This window comes from Bubalus kerabau, chromosome 1, assembly GCF_029407905.1.
Source record: "Bubalus kerabau isolate K-KA32 ecotype Philippines breed swamp buffalo chromosome 1, PCC_UOA_SB_1v2, whole genome shotgun sequence".
Taxonomy (NCBI): domain Eukaryota; kingdom Metazoa; phylum Chordata; class Mammalia; order Artiodactyla; family Bovidae; genus Bubalus; species Bubalus kerabau.
The window spans coordinates 40,449,905-40,470,734 of NC_073624.1; the positions used below are offsets into that span (position 1 = coordinate 40,449,905).

Here is a 20,830-nt window from a genome sequence, read left to right on the forward strand (position 1 = left end):
TATTGACTCTTGGGGAGCATATGGATGGCTTCTCAGTCGAGATGAGTCTCACTATCACAATACTTACTTGATTATGAGCTTTGGCTTGGTTTGAGGGCATATGTTGTTTCTATCCTAAATCTTGTAAGTGAATCTGATGCCCCTTATGATCTGGTAGTTTTGAATCCAGCTGTCTAGTTGGAAATAAAAGACTCACTTTAGGGGTATTGTGAAGTCCAGATTTGAACTCCTTTTCTGTCCCTGACCTAAACCCCAGCAACTTTCCCCAGCTTAGCTGTTGCCAATTCCATCCTTTCATTCACTTAAAATGCTTGAGTCATCTTTACTCTTTTTTTTTCCTCTTACACCCTCCATCTAATTCACCAGGGAATCTTATTGCCTATACTCTCAAGAATATATGCAGTATTTTGTCACTCTTATCTACTATTAATAGTTTGAGTCACCATCATCTCTTGACTAGGTTATTGAAAAGATCTACTAAATAGATCTGGTTTCTTCTAACCCACAACAATCTGTTCCCAGAACAGCCACCACAGTGATGCCTTTAATACATAGGTCATCTCTACTCAGAAATCTAAATTGGATAACAGAATTGTCTGAAACTGTTTTTTTTTTTTTTTTTTGGTGGCCAAAAATCTGAGATAGGCATTTCTCCAAAATTTGTAGGCGATTTCAAAGTATTTTCTAGGTACATGTTTGTTGTCATATGTATAATACTAATAAAGTTTGCCTTCTTGATAAAAATTTAGTGCACAGAGGTTAATAGCTGATGCAAATTAGATTTTCTGGACTTTCTAACATTCCCTGCTTTCACCCTTTGTGATTATACCTTTTGTATTTAATGTCTGTCTATAGAAATGATGTTTGTCAACCAGTGCCTCCTCATCTCCATGAACATGGCCAGTATTTACTGAGTTTTTGTGAATTGTATATATGCTGAAATGAAAGTAGCACAATTTGACCCATGGTCAGGCAATGAGGATTAAATAAAAGTAGAAGCAGGTTATTTACTCTGAAAATGAAGTGTTCTTCCTTCTTTTTTTTTTTTTTTTGGTCTGGCCTTTGTACTACTCCCTGTGAAATATATATTAATTGTCTTCTGCTATAAGTAGCCTCTAATGAAGCAAGGTTTTTTGTCTTTGAAACATAACTTTGTTTTCATGAACTTTAAAAGTTTCATGAAATATTCTTCCAAATGTTACTATATTATGGAGAATGGGTGGAAAGAACTGCCATTAGAAATTAGGAAAGTCCAGGTGGAGCTAGTGCTAAAGAACCCACCTGCCGGTGCAGGAGACACAAGAGGCATGGGTTGAAGATCTCCTGGAGGAGGACGTAACAGCCCACTCTGGTATTCTTGCCTGGAGAATCCCATGGATAGAGGAGCCTGGCGGGCTATTGTCCATGGGGTTGCATAGAATTGGACAGAACTGAGCAACTTAGCATGTATGCATGCGTTATAGTCTGAATCTTTTACTGTTCAGCACTATAATTTAGATGAGACACTTGAACTTTTTAGACTTAATTGCCTATGATATGGAAATTTTTTTCTATATGTTGTCTTGCTTACAAACACTGTGACATTGTACCCACATGAAAAGCTTGGCACACTTTTGCCTAAGAGGCTCTAGAGATGGACGGTTATTTTCCTGTTGAATTTGCCCCCACTCAGGGTTGGAAACTGGCCCTTGTGGACTCAGTTATCTAATTTTGTCAGTATATTGAGAGTTGATTTATCTCAGAGACAAACTAAACTCATGAAACTTAAATATAAAACCAGATTGCAGTTTTATTAATTTACAGTGTAAAACTTCTGTCAGAGGATGGAATGCTCAGAGTCTGTTGTCTTCCTCAAGCAGAACAAACGGTAAATCACAGTATGATCACACAGTGTGTGGTAAACATGGAACTAGAATAAAAGGAGTTACATAAATTGAGTTAAATGATATTATGGTGAGTTAGCATGTTTCTTTCACTTTATAGAAATGGTTTTGGCAAGAGGAGTGGAATAGTTTAAAACGTTGATTTAACTGTCCTTTTCTCTGGATAATACATGAATTCTGCTAATATTTCTCTATCTTTCAAGTTTCTGACTAAAACCTATCTTCTTTCTGGTTGCTTGTTTTATTTCTTTAAATATATTAACTAGATAAATTAATATTTTGTATTTCACTCTTTCTGGCTTGGGAATAGTTCTCTTTTATTTAGAAGATTGTGCATATTTGTGTGTTTTGATCACTTAGGTGATGATTCTTCTGATAACTTGAGTTTTTAAAGCAGTTCCCCAGTCATTATTTGATTATCATAAATTTTGTTTTGTTTTGTTTTTTGAAAAAGAGGCTGGTTTTGTTTTTTTCCTTTTATAAATGAAGAAATCAAGGCCCACCGTCTGCCTTGGGGTACTGAGTTCTACCCCCTACATCCCACTGTAGAACTGGGATATAAATCTAATTCTTAAGGTTCATTTTTTCTTCTCTGTTCTATGTTTCTCTTGTGAAAGGAAAATCTAAATGGAGTTGGTATTGCTAAGATTGCTCTCTAAACTGGAGTGGGGAGGCCACTGAAGAAGTGTGGCTTATGCATATTTCAGCCTAGGTAAAATCTGCCCTCTTGAGCACTTACTGTCCTAACAGCATCTAGAACATCTGCCAGAAACCCAAGATATGTATTGGAGTTTTACCCTAAAACAACTGGTAACAGCTTACTCATTAAGGACAAATATTTCTTTTCTTGTGTCAAGAGTGTAGCCTTTTGCCTTTATAAGACCTTGACTCTTTTCTTCCTTAGAATACTCTTTTGGTTTTACCTGAATCTGTGTCTTGTGAGTTGTAGTTCATCAGACCCCAAATAAAGGCCTTTGTTCTTTGCAGCCTAGATGTTGTTTATTCTTGGATACTCTGGAGGAGTGGCTTGAGTTCCATTAAGAACACTGAGACTAGGAAATATGCATTAAAAGCATTGATGTGCTTCTGATCTCAGATTTTGTTTTCTTTTTCCAAATTATTCATTCATAGATAGTAAAGTGAACTTTCATCAAGGAAGTACAAGCCAATTGTATTTTATTTTTGTGAATTCTAGATGTAAGTTCTTGTTGCAGTTAATTAAATTTATTTATTTTTTAGTGAGTTAAATACTGAATATTCTAAACCTTAGATTGTTGTTTCTCTTAAATGAACAATTGTTCAGGGTTCACATCCATTCTATGTGGGTTTTTTTTTTAAAGTATAAGATTTTTCAGCACTAGTGTTTCTTATTAAAAATTTCATTTTTTGTTTTGTCTTTTATGCTTACTAAGAAGCATTAGTTAGATGATTCATTGCACTCTTGTGACAGACATTACTTAGATGAAGTTGTATTCCTTTTAATTTTTGTTTTGAGAACTACTGAAGATGTACACTATTTTCAATTTATTTTAACCACATGGTTCATTAATTTTAATGGGTAAACTGAGAAGAGAATTTTATTTAAGCCACATATTTCATCTAGATTTGGGCCTATAAAATTTCTTGAAGGTAATTCTAAGAGTTTAGGTGTCTAATAGCTCCTATTGTATTTAAATTACTGATAAAGAAGATATAATGACCTCCACTTTGGGTTGAGGACATATAGCTTTAGATATCTATCTCTAAATAATATGTTGGTGTGGTAAGTTTTTTTTTTCTTAATAGTGTATTCATCATATTGATAAAAAGTAGACTAGTCTGCTGCTGTTAAAAATTTTGGTGTTTATAAAGTTTATGAAAGTCGCATACATGTATGTATTACACACATAATCATGTAGATACTACATTACTTTAATGGGAATATTTAAATATACTATACTGCTTAGAATTATATAGATGCTTCAGACTTGAATACAGGAAAAGTGAACAGTTCCATTTGTATACAATGATGATTCATTTTGCACAAACTCTGAGAATTATTATGGGGCCATTTATTTCATCTTAGGAGGCTGAGCTAGCTTCTTGCAAGTAGGAATCATGCTGTAATCTACTGAAACCAGTCAGTATGTTGCTATGGAAAATTTTAAATTGATATTTCTATTTTATGATTTAGATAACCAAGAAAAGAAAAACTATTTTGACTTCAAGAAACAATGATTAAACCAAAAGTATTAACATATGTTTTAAAAAGTTTTGTGGCAGAAGTGGCATATAGGAAGAGAATAGTAAAGGCTCTTTCAGAGAATAAAAGAAGAAATTTGCTATTGATGAGAGAATAGTACACATCAGAAACAAAAAGAATAACATATAATCTCCACACTGTATAGAGAAAGGAAATTGTGGCAGAGTTTATAGTGAAGGTTTAAAGAAAGAGGAAAGAAAGAAAGAATTGTGAATTGCATTTTTCTGACATTCACATTTTGTAACTAGATTAGCTTGGCCATTTGATTAACTCAGAGGGCAGAAGTGAGCTTTAGTTTTACTTCATTAGTTTTGCTTTTCATTGTCAATAGTATATAGTTAAGAGTTTATTTGAGGACTGCTGTTTTGTCTTTATTCTTTTAATTGACATTGTTAAATTACTGTACATATGATAGCCAGATTTTTAATAACAGAATAGTAGCTTCTGTTGTTGGTGTCATGTAAATATATACTTTATTGAGGATAATAAGAATTTTATTAAATTCTTAAGTTTTCATCTCTTTTTTACTTTATACTTTTACTGTTAGGTGGTGTATGTTTCATTTCCTTGTACTGTATCTTTTATTGTTTACATGCACATAAACCTCAAATCCTACATGATTTTAACTTGTATTTTTGATCATTTTAGCATACAGACTAAGCCTTTGAAGCAAATAGACATTCTGATCTTGATAGTCTTTTGGCCATGAGGTCAGGGACATAATAGTTAAAACTGAAACCTTAGGTTCTTCATTTATAAAATGATTATTATTAAGTATCTAATCATCTGGCTTCCAAGTAGTTCAAATGGTAAAGTATCCACCTGCAATCCCGGAAACCCAGGTTTAATTCCTGGGTTGGCAAGATCCCCTGGAGAACGAAATGGCAACCCACTCCAGTATTCTTGCCTGGAGAATTCCATGGACAGAGGAGTTTGGTGAGCTACAGTCCATGAGGTCGGAAAGAGTCGGACATGACTGAGTGACTAACACAGACACAATCAGCTAACAAACAGAATATTTTGCACAATGCCTGGCATTAACTATGTACTCAGTCAATGACAGTTCTCTCCCCTTTCTTGATTTCACTAGTTTAACAGAAATTTGAGCTACTGTTTTTGGTCATGTAGACAAAAATGGTTTTTAGTGGAACTATGCATTGTGTACATTCAGCATAAATTTAAGGATTATCTGATTCTAGCCCTATTCCTTGTCTTTGGACTATTTTATATCTTACAGCTATTTATATGTTATGGGTAACTGTTACACAGGTAAATTCTGTCATGTTGGGTAGAATTTCAGTTGTCTTCCTTCCCCTTTTTGGTTGCAGTTCATTTTAGCATTCTTTTACTCCCTATCAATTCGTGCTAGTTTAACTTTTCCTTTGAACTGGTTGTAACATTTGCCTGGTTCCCTCATTGTATGAGCAGAATAAAATCACATGTGTTCATTTGTATCTCTACGAGAGTCAAATTTTACTCTTTGTCTTGGAATGATTATCTTTCTTTACTATATTTAAATATTAATATACACTACTTCCAAAGAATGTCTAAATAAATCCTCCTGAGTAGATTAGTTTATTAAACAGCTACTGTGAGCAGCATGTGTATGCTTGTGCTCAGTTGCTCAGTCATGTCCAACTCATTGCGGCCTGGTGGACTGTAGCCCACCAAACTCCTCTGTCCATGGAGTTTTCCCAGGCAAGGATACTGAAGTGAGTTGCCATTTCCTACTGCAGGGGATCTTCCTGACCCAGGGATCCAACTCCTGTCTCTTGGATTTCTTTTGGCTCTCAGCCTTCTTTATGGTCCAACTCTCACATCCATATATAACTATGGGAAAAACCACAGCTTTGACTATACGGATCTTTGTCAGCAAAGTAGTGTCTCTGCTTTTTAATACCCTGTCTAGGTTTGTTGTAACTTGGTATACTAATATTTTATTTTAATCATTTATTATTTGAGATGTTCCAATAGTGATATCAACTTTACAAACAATGGCAAGTCTTACTCACTATAAATATTTAACAACTAAGGTTTAATATTTATTATTTTAATACTAGTGTGATATTCTTAAGGTGAGTATAATATTTTTATTATAATTATGATTTGTATATTAATATCGATGTGATTGTCTTAGGGTGAAATTTCTAATTTAAAGGATTTGTGTTGTATCTTTCATTGCATAGTGTCTTAAATATAGTGATACTCTATAATTGTGTTTTCAATGAGTGAATTGATAAAGGAGTCCCTGAAAGACCACCACTTTTTTCCCTTAAGTTTCTTCTCATATTGTAATGAGATTTAAATTTTCTTTTTTATTTAGGTATAATTGACATGTAACATATCAGTTTTATGCTTATAATGATGTAATGCTTATATATATTGCAAAAATGATCACAATAAAATCAAGCTAACATTTTTGCTCATACACAGCTATAGATTTTTTTTCTTGTGGTAAGGAACTTGTAAAACTTCATGTCTTAGCAACTTTCAAATATACCATACAGTATTATTAACTATGGTCATCGTATATATATTTGTATATATTTAATATATATATTAAATTATACCTGTGAATATTTATTTTATAGCTTGAAATTTGTACCTTTATACCCAGTCGCCCATTTTGTCTTCCCCTACTCTCTGCTCCTGTAAACCACTGGTTTACTCTCTCTATCCATGTGCTCCTTGGTTTGTTTTTAGATTCCTTATATGATAGCATAAGGTATCTGTCTTTGTTTGACTTAGTTCACATAGTATGATGCCCTCAAGATCTATCCATGTTGTTGCAAATGGCAAGCTTTTCTTCTTTTTTATGATCAAATAATATTCCTGTGTGTGTGTGTATGTATTACATTTCCTTTATCCATTCATCCATTGATGGACACTGAGGTTGATTTCATATTTTCAATATTATAAATGATGCTGCACTGAACATGGGTGCACATGTCCTTTTGAGTTATTATTTTTGTTTTCTTTGGATAAAATCCAGAAGTGGAATTGCTGCATCATACAATAATTCTGTTCTTAATTTTTTGAGAAGCTTCCATATGGTATTCCATAGCATCTTCATCAATTTACATTCCACCAATAGTTCACAAGGGGCTGCTTTTCTCCATTTCCTTACCAACTCTTGTTATTTCTTCCATTTTTGATAATAGCTCTTCTAACAGATGGTATCTCATTTGTGGTTTTGGTTTGCATTACCTTGATGATTAATGATGCTAAACACCTTTTCATGTACTTATTGGCCATCTATATGTCTTCTTTGGAAAAATATCTATTGAGAACTTATTTTTTAATCAAATTTTTTTTGCTAGAGTTCTTTATATATTTTGAATATAACGCCTTTTGAGATATATGGTTTGGAAATATTTTCTCCTATTTAATAGTTTTAAGTTTGTTGTAGTTTAGTTTGCTTGGCCATTTTGCTTTTGGTCCCTTTTGATAGATGGTATCTAAAAGAAAGTCTTAAGTAGCCAGTTTCCATAGACTGAGGAGGGAAAAAGTATCTTAGCATAACACCTTACTATATTGCTTTAAGTTGCAATAGCAGTTTTTTTCTTTCTGTTGGGAAATTGCTTAGAAGTTGAATATGTTTGCCTATGACCAAGAGATAAAATAAAAAGAAATCTCAGATTTTGGGATGTAACTTGGTCTAAAGATGTGTGATTTTGAAATATTTCTTGCATATTCTTCCAACTTATAAGACTCAGACAATGCCCTCTTGTTAGTTGAGGGCATTGTTAATGTATCTTGTTAGTTTCTGTTTTTATTTCTTTTGTAGTTGCTGTAGGGTTTTCTTCCTGCTGTGATAATAAAGAATCAGTGGTTACGTAAGTAGCACAGTTTTTCATTTTCGTATTCAAAAGTTATATTTATAAGATACGAATTTTTGTTGACCATGCTAGCAATGGATTATAGAGACTTTACCTCTCTCTTTCTATTTTAGAAATTACAACATACTTTCTTTAGTCATCTGTAATTCTAAAAAGTACTCACTGAAATTTTTGGTATGTATTAGTGTTTCCTAAACAGCCCTTAGAGAAACACTATTATTCCTCAATTAATCAAGTAGAGATGGAGCATTTATTTATAGAACACTTTGAAGGGTAATATAAAATAACTAAAATGATGAAAATTTAATCATGTATGTGCTGCCCCTTTTATTAAGAAAGTAACATGTCTGTTTCTTATGATTCAACCTCAAGTTTTTAAAGGTATTATATATTTCTCTCTTCTTGGGCTCCAAAATCACTGCAGATGGTGACTGCAGCAATGAAATTAAAAGTTTCTTACTCCTTGGAATAAAACTTATGACCAACCTAGACAGCATATTAAAAAGCAGAGACAGTACTTTGCCAACAAAGGTCTTGTCTAGTCAAAGCTATGGTTTTTCTGTAGTCATGTATGGATGCGAAAGTTGGACTAAAAAGAAAGCTCAGCACTGAAGAATTGATGCTTTTGAACTGTGGTGTTGGAGAGGACTCTTGAGAGTCCCTTGGACTGCAAGGAGATCAAACCAGTCAATCCTAAAGGAAATCAGTCCTGAATACATATTGGAAGGACTGATGCTGAAGTTGAAGCTTCAATACTTTGGCCACCTGAGGCGAAGAACTGACTCTTTGGAAAAGACCCTGACGCTGGGAAAGATTGAAGGCAGGAGGAGAAGGGGACATCAGAGCATGAGATGGTTGGATTGTGTCACTGACTCGATGGACGTGAGTTTGAGCAAGTTCTCAGAGTTAGTGATGGATAGGGAAGCCTGGGCGGCTATAGTCCATGGGGTTGCAAAGAGTCAGACACGCTGAGTGACTGAACTGAACTGATATTTCTCTTTAAATCTCTAACAGGTATCTCAGATACATCTTGAACCCATTAAATTATGTTTACCAATTAGATTTTTAATCAAGAGGTATTTCCTATAGGGAACCTTTCTTATAGAGAGAAAATACTTTTCTAACCAGCAAATTTTACCATTTTTTTTTGTCAGTTAAAAAAGTTTATCCACTTATTTGTACTTGCTACCATCTTCATATTTAGATATGCTGTTTAGATTTTCTTCAATTCACATTTGTTGTTGTTGTTCTGTTGCTAAGTTGTCTCCAATGCTTAGTAACTCCATCAACTGCAACATGCCAGGCTTCCCTGTCCTTTACTGTCCTTTAGAGTTTGCTCAAACTCATGTTCATTGAGTCAATGATGCCATCCAACTGTCTCATCTTCTGTTGCCTCCTTCTCCTCCTGACCTCAATATTTCCCATATTTCCTCACTTTTTACATATCCTTTGTTTTTCATATAAATGAAAGAATGTTGAAAAGTGGGCCCTTGACTGGGTAAGAGCATCTTTAATTGGAAATTAAAGATCAAAAATCATTTCTATGTTAAAAGTTGTAAAAATTATTATCATTATATTAGTATTCTACTCTTGAATTAACTATTAACAGATATAAACAGATTTCTTTGAGTATAGTTAAAAGTGCATAGATAATTCCACCTATTTCTTGTTGAGACTTTGCAAGAGTTATTATGCTTGTGTAAACAAAATATAGTTGACCACAGGCAGAATTACTGGAAAAAAATGCATACTGTTTGGAAACTTAGCGCTTCTTTGCTTGTGTGGTGTTATGACTTAATGTGCTTAATTTTTGTGTTTTAGAAGAGGTCTGCCAATGAAAAATGATATGCTCAATGACTATGCTAATTACCATTACAAAGTTAAAGATGAGGAACTGTCATTCATTGCACTTTTAATTAACTTTATTGCTTTAAAGGAATATATGATGACCTTGTATCCTTTAATTCTTAGAAAAACAAGAAGTTCTCATTTGAAATGAAGCAATTTGTGTCTGTAGTCTTGCTTACTTTGGCCACCTGATGCGAAGAACTGACTCATTGGAAAAGACCCTGATGCTAGAAAAGCTTGAAGGTGGGAGGAGAAGGGGATGGCAGAGGATGGGATGGTTGGATGGCATCACCAACTCGATGGACAGGAGTCTGAGTAAGCTCCGGGAGTTGGTGATGGACAGGGAAGCCTGGCGTGCTGCAGTCCATGGAGTCTCAAATAGTCAGGCACGGCTGAGCGACTGAACTGAAGTGGACTGAACTGAGTCTTGCTTAAGACTTAAAAGCAAGCAAACAGACAAAATACCTGAAGAAAATATTGTAGATTTCTACTTCTTGAAAAGTGTTGGCTGAATTTTTATGGAAATTGTTGCTGTTGGGTACACTTGATGTGAATTTAAAGATTCTGGGCATAGACTTACAGCAGTCAACTTTCAATAGACCAAAGAAGACTACAGCAGTTTGAAACATTAAAAATTGTAACTTCTCAGCTAGATGAGAAGATAATTATATTTTACATATTGAAATTTATATTTTTTCATTATTATGTTTAAAAATTCTCATTGAACAAACATGTATAAATATGTATATCATCTATGTTATTGCATTATGTTTAGAGTATGTTTATGTGTACAGTATTTATAAATGTAGATTTTTTTTTTTTTTAGGATGAATTGCTGTTTTTGCATAGTCATCTAAAATTCAGTGAGAATATATTAGTTGTAGCATAGTAGGCCTAACTGAAAAATCTAGTTTCTGGTTAAAGGGTAACATTTTTATATTCTCTTTTCTTTTGCAGCACTACTCATTTGTTTTCTCATTTAATTTTTAAACTAAGATATGAATTATGTTCAGCAAACATTTATATTATCAAATTAAAAATATTCCTGAAAATTTTCCTAATCTTTCATAAGTTGAATGCACATGTAAATTCTAGGCATTTTAGGTTCAACTTTACTGATGTCTGCAATAAGTTTTGATGTGATGAGTAGGATGCTAGAAGGATTTTCACCTCCAGATCTAATATTTATTGGTCTTTTACTGATTCTTGATATCTTTTCACTAAAGCATCATTTCTTTGAGTACACTGTGTGCTGTGCTCAGTCGCTCAGTTGTGTCTAAATCTATGTGACCCCGTGGACTGTAGCTCACCAGACTCCTCTGTCTATGGGATTTTTCAGGAGAAGGTAGACATTTCCTTCTCCAGGGGTTCTTCCAGACCCAGGGATTGAACCTGCATCTCCTGCACTGTGGGCAGATGTTTTACCGCTGAGCCACTGGGGGAGCCTAATTGGTCACTATCAGTCTTTAATTTGGATTAGAGTTTTTTCTTCTCTTACTTACCCAGAGCAAATTTTGGTCAGTGAGAGGGTACAGCTCATGCACTTTGAGTACTGCAACAAGGAAGGACAATGAAACAAGAGATCTTCAGAATTATATTTGAAAGCATATGTAATTTTTTTTTGTTGTTATATTTAAAATTTTGCCTCAAGAATCTAGCTATTTAACTTAAGAACTAGAACATGACTAACTGTAACAACCCTGTCCTGTCCCTGTACTTTTCCCCAGAGGGAAACTCTGGCTTAAATTTTTGTTATAATTTACTTGCTTTTGTAAAAAAAAAAAAAGTTTTTTATATATATTACATATATATGACATTTATATATATGTGTGTGTGTATATATATCTATATATATAGTTTTACTTGTTATGTGCCTTGTAGAAATGTGTTGTTGTTGGTGGTGATTTAGTTGCTAAATCATGTCTGACTCTTGCAATCCCATGTACTGTAGCCCACCAGGCTTCTCTGTCCATGGGATTCTCCAGGCAAGAATACTGGAGTGGTTTGCCATTTCCTTCCCCAGGGGGTCTTTCCGACCCAGGGATCTAACCTGGATCTCCTGCCCTGTAGGCAGATTCTTTTCCAGTTGAGCTACCAGTAGAAATGGGTTAATACTGTGCAAATTTTCTTGCAGTTTTTTTTTTTTTTAATCCAAAGTTATGTTTCAAGCCTTACCCATGTTGTTGTATATACTTATGTTTATTTTCACTGATATAAAATATTCTAATTTATGATTATCCCACAGCTCATTTAATCATTTGACTGTCAGCAGATATGCAGGTGTCAGTATTGCTAGGAGTATTCTTATACATGTTTTCAGTGATACCAAGTCTGTATTCAGCAGTTTTGCATAGGGGAGACTTTTGTTGGAGACAAACTATTTTCCCCTTCATGAGTAATTTCTTTCCTATTATATATTTTTCATTTTTGCTCATTCCTCTTGACTTTTTATTTTTAATTACAGAAAAAGCTGCAAGAAATAGACAAATAGTTTCTCCATACCCTTCATTCACTTTCTTCAAATATTAACATTTTGTCATGTTTACTTTATCTTTATTCTTTTCCCTCCTCTTCATTCTCTTCTTTTTTCTTCCCTTTTCTCTTTTTCTCCTGATAATTTATTTAGTGTTTTTTTTTGTTGTTGTTGTTCTTTTACTGAGGCAATATAGGCAAAGTACTGTGTTCTAAAGTAACATTTGATTCTCACCTTCTACCCTCCAATCCCTTTCCTTAGTAATGCTGTTTTATTATTTATTTGAAATATGGTTTGATTGTTGTTCTTTGTATTCCATTTTAGGATTCAGTTTCCCTATTCCTCTGCCTGTTGATTCTAGTTTTATTTTATTGAGTATGTGAAACATTAATATGGTTCCAGAACTCAGAAACATATTATGAAATTACCTTTAGGGAAGAGGTACTGTTTAATTCTGTGTCTTTCTACTTCATTCCACCTCTCTTGCACCTCCCAGTCTCTTTATTTTTGCTTTATCCTTTCTATGTTTCCTTTATGACAAATAAGTAGATGCGTGCATCTGTATCTTTTCATGTATTTAAGGACTGTTTGTATTCTGTAAGTTATCTTTAAATTTTATTTAAGTTGATTTTTGATAGACAAAATATTTCTGTGTATTCTATAGTCACTTGTCAATCTTTTCTTTTGTTGTGTCTGGAATTGAGTCATAGTTAGCCATTTCTTACATGCTCTTATATTTTCTTTTAGTACTTATATGATCTTATTTTTATTTAGAACCCTAATCAATTTGTTGCTTTTGTTTGTTTGTTTGTTTTTGGTTTGTTTATAATGGGAGATATGAGTTTAATTTCAGTGTTTTCCAAATGGCTAATCAGTTCTTCAGGCGTTGTTTATTAGTAAGCCCATGTTTGCCCCAGTAATTTGAAATGCCACTTGGTCATATATTTATATTTCACATGCATGACTCTATTTCTGGACTCTCTGGTATATTTTTTCATTCTGTTCATGGCGTTCTCAAGGCAAGAATACTGGAGTGGTTTGCCATTCCCTTCTCCTGTAGACCATGTTTTGTATTTTGTTTAAACACACTGTCTTAATTATAAAGGATTTATTATTTATTTTAACATAATTTATTATAGAATATCTTAACAAGGTCAGTAGTATGTTTTATTATAATTTAGTTTATTTTAATAATGGGCAAGTATCCTCCTAATACTTTTTCTTTTTTTACCTTTTGCATTTTTACTTTTTCCATGTAATATTTAAAGTCAATTTGTCTAGCTTCATTATAAAAAAATATTTACTTTTACTGGAGTTATATTGATCTATACATTAACTAAGAGAAGACTGACATCTTTATGATTAGTTGCCCTATCTAATCAGAAGAATCTCTATTGTTGTTCAGATCTAGCATTGAGTCTTTCAGAAATGCTTTAAAGGTTCCCTCATGTTTTTTGCTAAATGTATTCCTAAGTATTTTATCTTCTTTGTTGGTATGGAAAATAATATTTTCACTACCACCATATCCTCTAGATAGTTATTGTTTTTACATATGAATACTATTGGCTTCTGTTCATTAAGTTAATATCTTACTACTTTACTGAATGTGTTTACTGTTTGAGTTAGTAGGAGCATGAGGCAGTTTTCCTCCTTTTCTTATTTTTATGCTTCTATTTAATTTCTCTTGTCTAATTGCATTGCTTTAGTGCAGTATTAAGTGGTATTGAGATAGTAGGCATCCTTGTCTTAATCCTGATCTTGGAAGAAATACCTATAGGTTTTTTCCTTTAATTAGCATGATTACTTTAGGACTGAGGTCTGTATGTTTTACCATAAGAAAGTATGCACTGGTTTTTATTTCTTCAGTGTTTTTTTTTCCAGTGTTAGTTTTGCCATTTTTCTCTATAAGTCTATTAATATAGAATGTTATATTAATGAATTCTCTATCCTTGCATTCCTGAACAAATCAAACTCATTCATTGCATATCATTTTCTCAATATGGTGTTAGATTATGTTTAGTAATATTTTATTTAAAACTTTTACCTAATTATTTTTAGTTAAATACTCTAAAGATCTTTATTGTTCTGTTTTTTTTTAAATTATTATTATCAGGCTTGGCTATCAATGTTATGTTAATATTATATAACTGTAGTGAAGTTTTCCTTCATTTTCAATGCTCTGTAATAATTTTTGAGTATTGGGATAATTCATTTTTTGAATTTTTGTTAGAAATTCTCTTGAAATACTTTATAGGGTCTGCTTAGTCACTCAGTCATGTCCAACTCTTTGCGATCCCACTGACTGTAGCCCACCAGGCTTCTCTGTCCATGGGATTTCTCCAGGCAAGAATACTGGAGTGTGTTGATAAGCCATCCTTTAGGGGATCTTCCCAACCCAGGAATTGAACCTAGCTCTCCTATATTGCGGGCGGATTCTTACTAGTCTGAGCCAGCAGGGAAGCCCTTATCTATAAGGTAGTTGGCTTATAATTTTATTTTTTCCCCAAGGAAATATATGTTTTAAAATTATTTTTTGGCTTTAATCCAGTTATCTTTTATAGACTATATTTCTATGGAGACTTGCCCATTATATCCAGATTTTTCAAATTTATTTACCTAGAAGTCTTAGAGGATTTTAGGATTAAAAAAAAACTCTTGTTTTAATTATTATGTTACCTTTGTGACTTAATTTTTATATTTGTACTTTTCTCCTTTTATAAGTTAATAAGTTAATTACTGTTCACTTAATTTTCTTAGAATGTCAGGATTTTGATTAATTCGATCTGCTTTTTTAACCTTTGACATCTGCATTGTCTTTATTATTTTTTACATGCTTTTAAAGTTTTCTGTGTTGTTTCTATTTTAGTTTATGATATAGAAATTTAATTCATTTTAAAATTGAAGTGTTCAAGGCTCTACATGTTTTTTCTAAACACTGCTTTAAATGTATACCATAGATATGTAATGTTTTCTTTATTTCTTAGAAATGTGTAATGTCTTTACAGTGGAAAATTAAAATTGTTCTGTGACTGGATGGATAATGGAGTAGGTAAAAAGATTCCTGGAAAAGCTTGTTTGTATTATTTTAACATTTTTAGAAGAGGAAACTGTGACTTATAGAGGTTTGTGTAATTTGCCCAAGGCTGCATAACAATAAGTTGTTATGGTTCAAATTTGAACCCATTCTGATTCCACAGCTGTGGCTTTTACTTAAGCAACAATATTGTGAGGTCACAGAGGTACTGAACAGTGTGGGTTAATCAGGGAACAGTAAGTAGCACAGTGTGACTGGAGTGAAATTGGCACTTAGTGGTATCATTTCTGTGTTGGGCAAATATTTCTTTGGGATACTATTAACATGAAATAAAGCAGGCTTATGTAAGATAATGGGTAAGTGTGATGCATGTACCAGACAGCTCAATGCAACGGTCTGGTGGTTAGGTGAGCCTCTGGATCAGGAGGTCTGTAGAATGGTTTGTGCTGGAGATGTGAATCATTTGTCATTAGCTTATAGATGATAATTTAAATAAGAACTTCTGAACCTGGTAAGAATATTGTGAATACTGAGAAGATTAGAGGGTGTAAAAAACAGTGAAATTAAGATTGAGTGGAAAAGAGTCTGAAAAACAAGAAAAAAAGTCAAAATACTAGAAGGAATTTAGGATGTGTGTGCGTGTGTGTGCTAAGTCACTTCAGTCATGTCCCACTCTGTAGCCTGTCAGGCTCCTCTGTCCATGGGATTCTCCAGACAAGAATACTGCAGTGGGTTGCCATGCCTTCCTCCAGGAATTTAGGATATAGTGGCTTATAGGTGCCAAAGGAAAAGTTTCAAGGAAAAGGGAAAGTCATTAGTGTTATGTGCTCTGGAGTAAAAGAAGGATAAAATAAGAAATGTTCATTTAACTTAATAATAGCTGAAAGGAAAATTAACATCATAAATTATGAGTCTAGTGGAGTGATGGGGATTTGAAAGAAAAAGGAAATTTGGTTGTGAAGGGACAGTGTGAGAAGGTGGTGGTAACTATTGGAGTGTGAATGTGAGGGTGCTTCCTCGCCCTCCGTACTTTCCTCCCTCAACCTCCCTTTTCCTTTCCTTTATTTATCTCATTCCTTTCTCTTACTTCCTTTATTCTACCCTCTTTCCCTCTTTCTTTTCTTAACATGGCGTACTTGAACATATAATGTTACAGAGTGAGAATTTAACTCATGACAACGTGGCATTTTGTCTTACATTATCAATATAAATATGAATAACATGCATGGTGGTATTGGTCGCTAAGTTGTGTCTGAGTTTTGCGACCCCATGGACTGTAGTCTGCCAGCCTCCTCTGTCCATGGGATTTTCCAGGCAAGTTATACTGGAGTTAGTTGCCATTTCCTTCTCTGGGGGATCTTCCCTACATAGAGATCAAACCCAAGTCTCTTGATTGCAGACCATCTCCGGACACCAAGGTGGCGTAATGGTAAAGAATCTGCCTGCCAGTCCAGGAGATGCAGGAGCCTCAGGTTCCTCGGATACTTTACTGCTGAGCCACTGGGGAAACCTATCCATACACTTTGTACCTTTTATACCCAGAAGTAAACATACTTGTCCAACAAATTTTAACAATCTTTGAAGTAATGATGAAGGTAATTTCAGCACAGTGCTAAAAGCTTTACATATTTTAGTCAATTAAAACCTCATCATCACCTCTATGTCAGTTTTACAAATGAGCAAACTGAAGGAAGTTAAGTAAATTTGCCAACTGTTTTGTACTTATTTTGGCAATATAATTTCAAAGTTTATGCTCTTAATCATAAGGCTGTATTCCTTTTTACTATACTTCAGTACCTATTATCATTCCTTTAAAAGGTTAGTAATATTTTTAGTATAATTTTTTTTTTTGTTAATAACTCAGCAACTAGAAGAGGGCATGGTAGGTTTTCAACAAATATTTATTTATTTATTTTTTAAATTTTATTTTTTAACTTTACAATATTGGTTTTGCCATATATCATAATGAATCCACCACAGGTATACATGTGTTCCCCATCCTGAACCCTCCTCCCTCCTCCCTCCCCATACCATCCCTCTGGGTCGTCCCAGTGCACCAGCCCCAAGCATCCAGTATCGTGCATCGAACCTGGACTGGAGACTTGTTTCATATATGATATTATACATGTTTCAATGCCATTCTCCCAAATCATCCCACCCTCTCCCTCTCCCTCTCCCACAGAGTCCAAAAGACTGTTCTATACATCAGTGTCTCTTTTGCTGTCTCATATACAGGGTTATTGTTACCATCTTTCTAAATTCCATATATATGTGTTAGTATACTGTATTGGTGTTTTTCTTTCTGGCTTACTTCACTCTGTATAATAGGCTCCAGTTTCATCCACCTCATTAGAACTGATTCAGATGTATTCTTTTTATTGGCTGAGTAATACTCCATTGTGTATATGTACCATAGCTTTCTTATCCATTCATCTGCTGAGGGACATCTAGGTGGCTTCCATGTCCTGGCTATTATAAACAGTGCTGCGATTTTAATTTAAAATTAGAAGTTAGACTATTTTGACATTTTAGGGATATCTGTTAGCATATAGAATAATGAAGCATAGAAAAAATAATTTCTGAAAAAGACACATCAAGTAGAAATGTGAATTAAAATTACAGGGTTTTTTTTTGTGTTTTAGTTAAAATAGTGAAATGCTTGTTAGAGAAACAAGGATACCTTACCCAGTATGGCACACAGTATTTGAAAAATACAATATAGATACACAGTAAAAGCATATATAAGATAGTTAAGTAGTCCTGTATGGTACCAATAAAAAATTGATACAGTCTTTAGTTTGTTAATACCTAATGACCTTATAAATGTCTTTCTTCAGGGAAAAATGCAATTGCCATTGTGAGCTGCCTTCCAGAATTTATGCTAGAGCTTCGCTGACGTTGCTACTGATGCCAATGTGGAATAAAGGTCTTTATAATTTAGACAGTCAAAACAGATAAATGAATTACTCTTAAAAGTGATTTAATTTCTCTTCTTAAACATTAAAACACATATGCAAATGTATTTGAATTCTTATAAGGGACATTAGAAAATAATCTGTTTATTTTGCTGTCATCAATATTTTTGTCTCATTTCATGTTTGGAATTGGCTTTCCTTTTGTGACCTTTGTGCTTGAACTCTAATTACAATCTAATAATGTTTTGTTGTGAAACTAACTACAGAGTTGCATTTCACCATTATTTGTCTGTGGAAACAAACAAAAATTGACCTTAATATGAAAAAAAATCTTATGTTGTTGTAAAAGAAGAAATTAATCTAGAGACAGTAGATTAACTATTGTAATGTCATTCTTTTTCCCCTTAGCTCTGGTAATAACTAATTCATCTGATTTGCCTCTTGGGTCATAAAGTCACTGAATACGTGGATGCATGAACTGCTCATTGCTGTCTTCTAGGTGCCTAGTGCCTGTGTCTGGCACTGGTAGGCATTCTAGTGCTTTTCGTAACTAACTGAATAGGTAAATAATAAAGTTAAATAATTTCTGAGTTGCAAATGGACCCCTGTGGTAATGTATTAGTATGTAAACATTAAGATTCTATTAAATTGTTTTGTTTGCCTGGGTCTTACATGGAAATGTCATGTTAAATTTAGAAACACTAGTTTTAGATCTTAGATAACAATCCCTGAAAAGTAATCATAGAATCCTCATTTTCTATCCTTTGCTTTTACTTTCCTTGTCCTGTTTCCTTTCCTTCCCTCTACTCTCTTTCTTCCCCTTAATTGCTCTTTATTTTCCCTTTACTAATACGTTTTTTTGGTTTATTTGTTTTCCTTCAGTATCTGGAGTCCATCTTTCTCCAGCTTCTCCTGAGATTGTATTGGACCATGACCACACTTCCCCTTCAGTTGGCTGCCTCTCTTCTGAGCCCATCATTGCATCACCAGAGAATACACATGCAGATAACAGCATTGGCAGTCAGACTATTCCTAAAGCACAGGTAAAGACAAGCAAATTTTTATAGGAAGTTTTCCTACTTAAAAAATTGCATACTAATTTAATTGAAGTTTGCCTGATTTCCCCTTTTTTTTTTTTCCTGTAGATACTCTTTGTGTCCAAATAGCTTTAGTTACTAAAATATGATTTGAATATCTTATTTATTAAAATAGACTTACTTTTGCATTGGAAATCATGAATTTCAAAAAGGAAAATAATTACAAAAAACTTTTTCTTGGGGCTTCCCTTGTTGTCTAGTGGTTAAGAATCCACCTGCTGCTGCAGGGGATACTGGTTTGATCCCTGGTCTGGAAAGAGCCCACATGCCTCGGAGCAACTAAGCCCATGCACCACAACTACCGAGTGCTCTGGAGATCAGGAGCCACAGCTTCTGACGCCTGTATCTCTAGAGCCATGCTCTGCAACAAGAGCAGCTACTGCAATGGGAAGCCCGCACATCACAACAGAAAGTAGCCCCATTCATGACAACTAGAGAAAGCCCACATGTAGCAATGAAGACCCAGTGCAGCCAAAAATAAAATAAAATAAATACATACATAAATTAATAAATCTTAAAAAATAAAAAAAATATTTCTCTTTCAGGGGAACTTAAAATATGTTTTCAAGTATTAGAGTATTCATATCAATTTTAGATTAAAAACAAAAATATAGCAGTCATAATATTTATTCTTTCAACTACTTATTGATCCAGGCCTTGTGCTAGATGCTGGACTTAGTCCAGATTTCCAAAGTGCTATATACAATCTTGAGTCACCTGTTATCTTTACCAGAAAGCGATGATCAATTTTTTTTTTTCTTTTAATTCATCTGTATTTGTTACAACTTTTTGAAGCAGAATGTGACTTGAGCACTACATTTCCAAAAAGTGATGATCAATTAAAGATTATTGATTAATTTCAAATTCTGATGTATAATGTAATAGATAAGCAAATTCTGAATGTGTGTGTAAATTCAAGAACTTGTGAGTGTCAGAATTTTCTATACTTATTATACACCCTCAACATAAGGAAAAAGTTTTAAGTTTTTTAGTGCTTTGTTTGGAAAATAATAAAAACCTTAAACTTTTAAGTTTAGAGAAAATTTTCTTTCTTAGATCAGATTGTTGTAACAGTTTGAGGTCTTCTGTTGATTTACTTATAGGGTGAAATAATTTCAGAACCTTTGCTACAGCTTAATTTCCAATGTGGTTTCTAGTGCTCTTTGGGTGATTTCTTTCTTGGTACAGTGTAAACTTTCCTCTCTTGTGTGTGTGTGTGTGTTTTTTTAATGTGGTTTAGATTCAGCAATCAACGCACACTCATCTGGATATCTCACTTTTTCCATTGGGTTTAACTGATGAGAAAAGTAATGGAACAATTGCTCTTGTGGATGATTCTGAGGATCCTGGAGCCAATGTATCAAACATACAGCTTCAGCAGAAAATTTCAACTCTGGAGATGAAACTCAAAGTTTCTGAGGAAGAAAAACAGAGAATTAAAAAGGTATATTTACATTTGCCTAAAAAATAAATGTTTGAATTACATATTCTGAAATACA

The 20,830-nt window shown here is 33.7% G+C and overlaps 1 protein-coding gene across 3 annotated transcripts in view; it reads left to right on the forward strand.

The window, feature by feature from the left end:
• The window catches only part of CCDC91 (coiled-coil domain containing 91), a 400,614-nt gene that overhangs the window by 122,465 nt on the left and 257,319 nt on the right, over positions 1–20,830 (forward strand). For 2 of the 3 annotated variants that reach the window (XM_055572830.1, XM_055572840.1), the window contains exons 4-5: positions 19,117–19,277; positions 20,572–20,775. In XM_055572830.1, the coding sequence (XP_055428805.1) occupies positions 19,117–19,277; positions 20,572–20,775 (365 nt within the window). Of the gene's footprint in view, positions 1–18,156; positions 18,246–19,116; positions 19,278–20,571; positions 20,776–20,830 lie in introns of all 3 variants that reach the window. The other variant, XM_055572850.1, reaches the window with a different exon arrangement.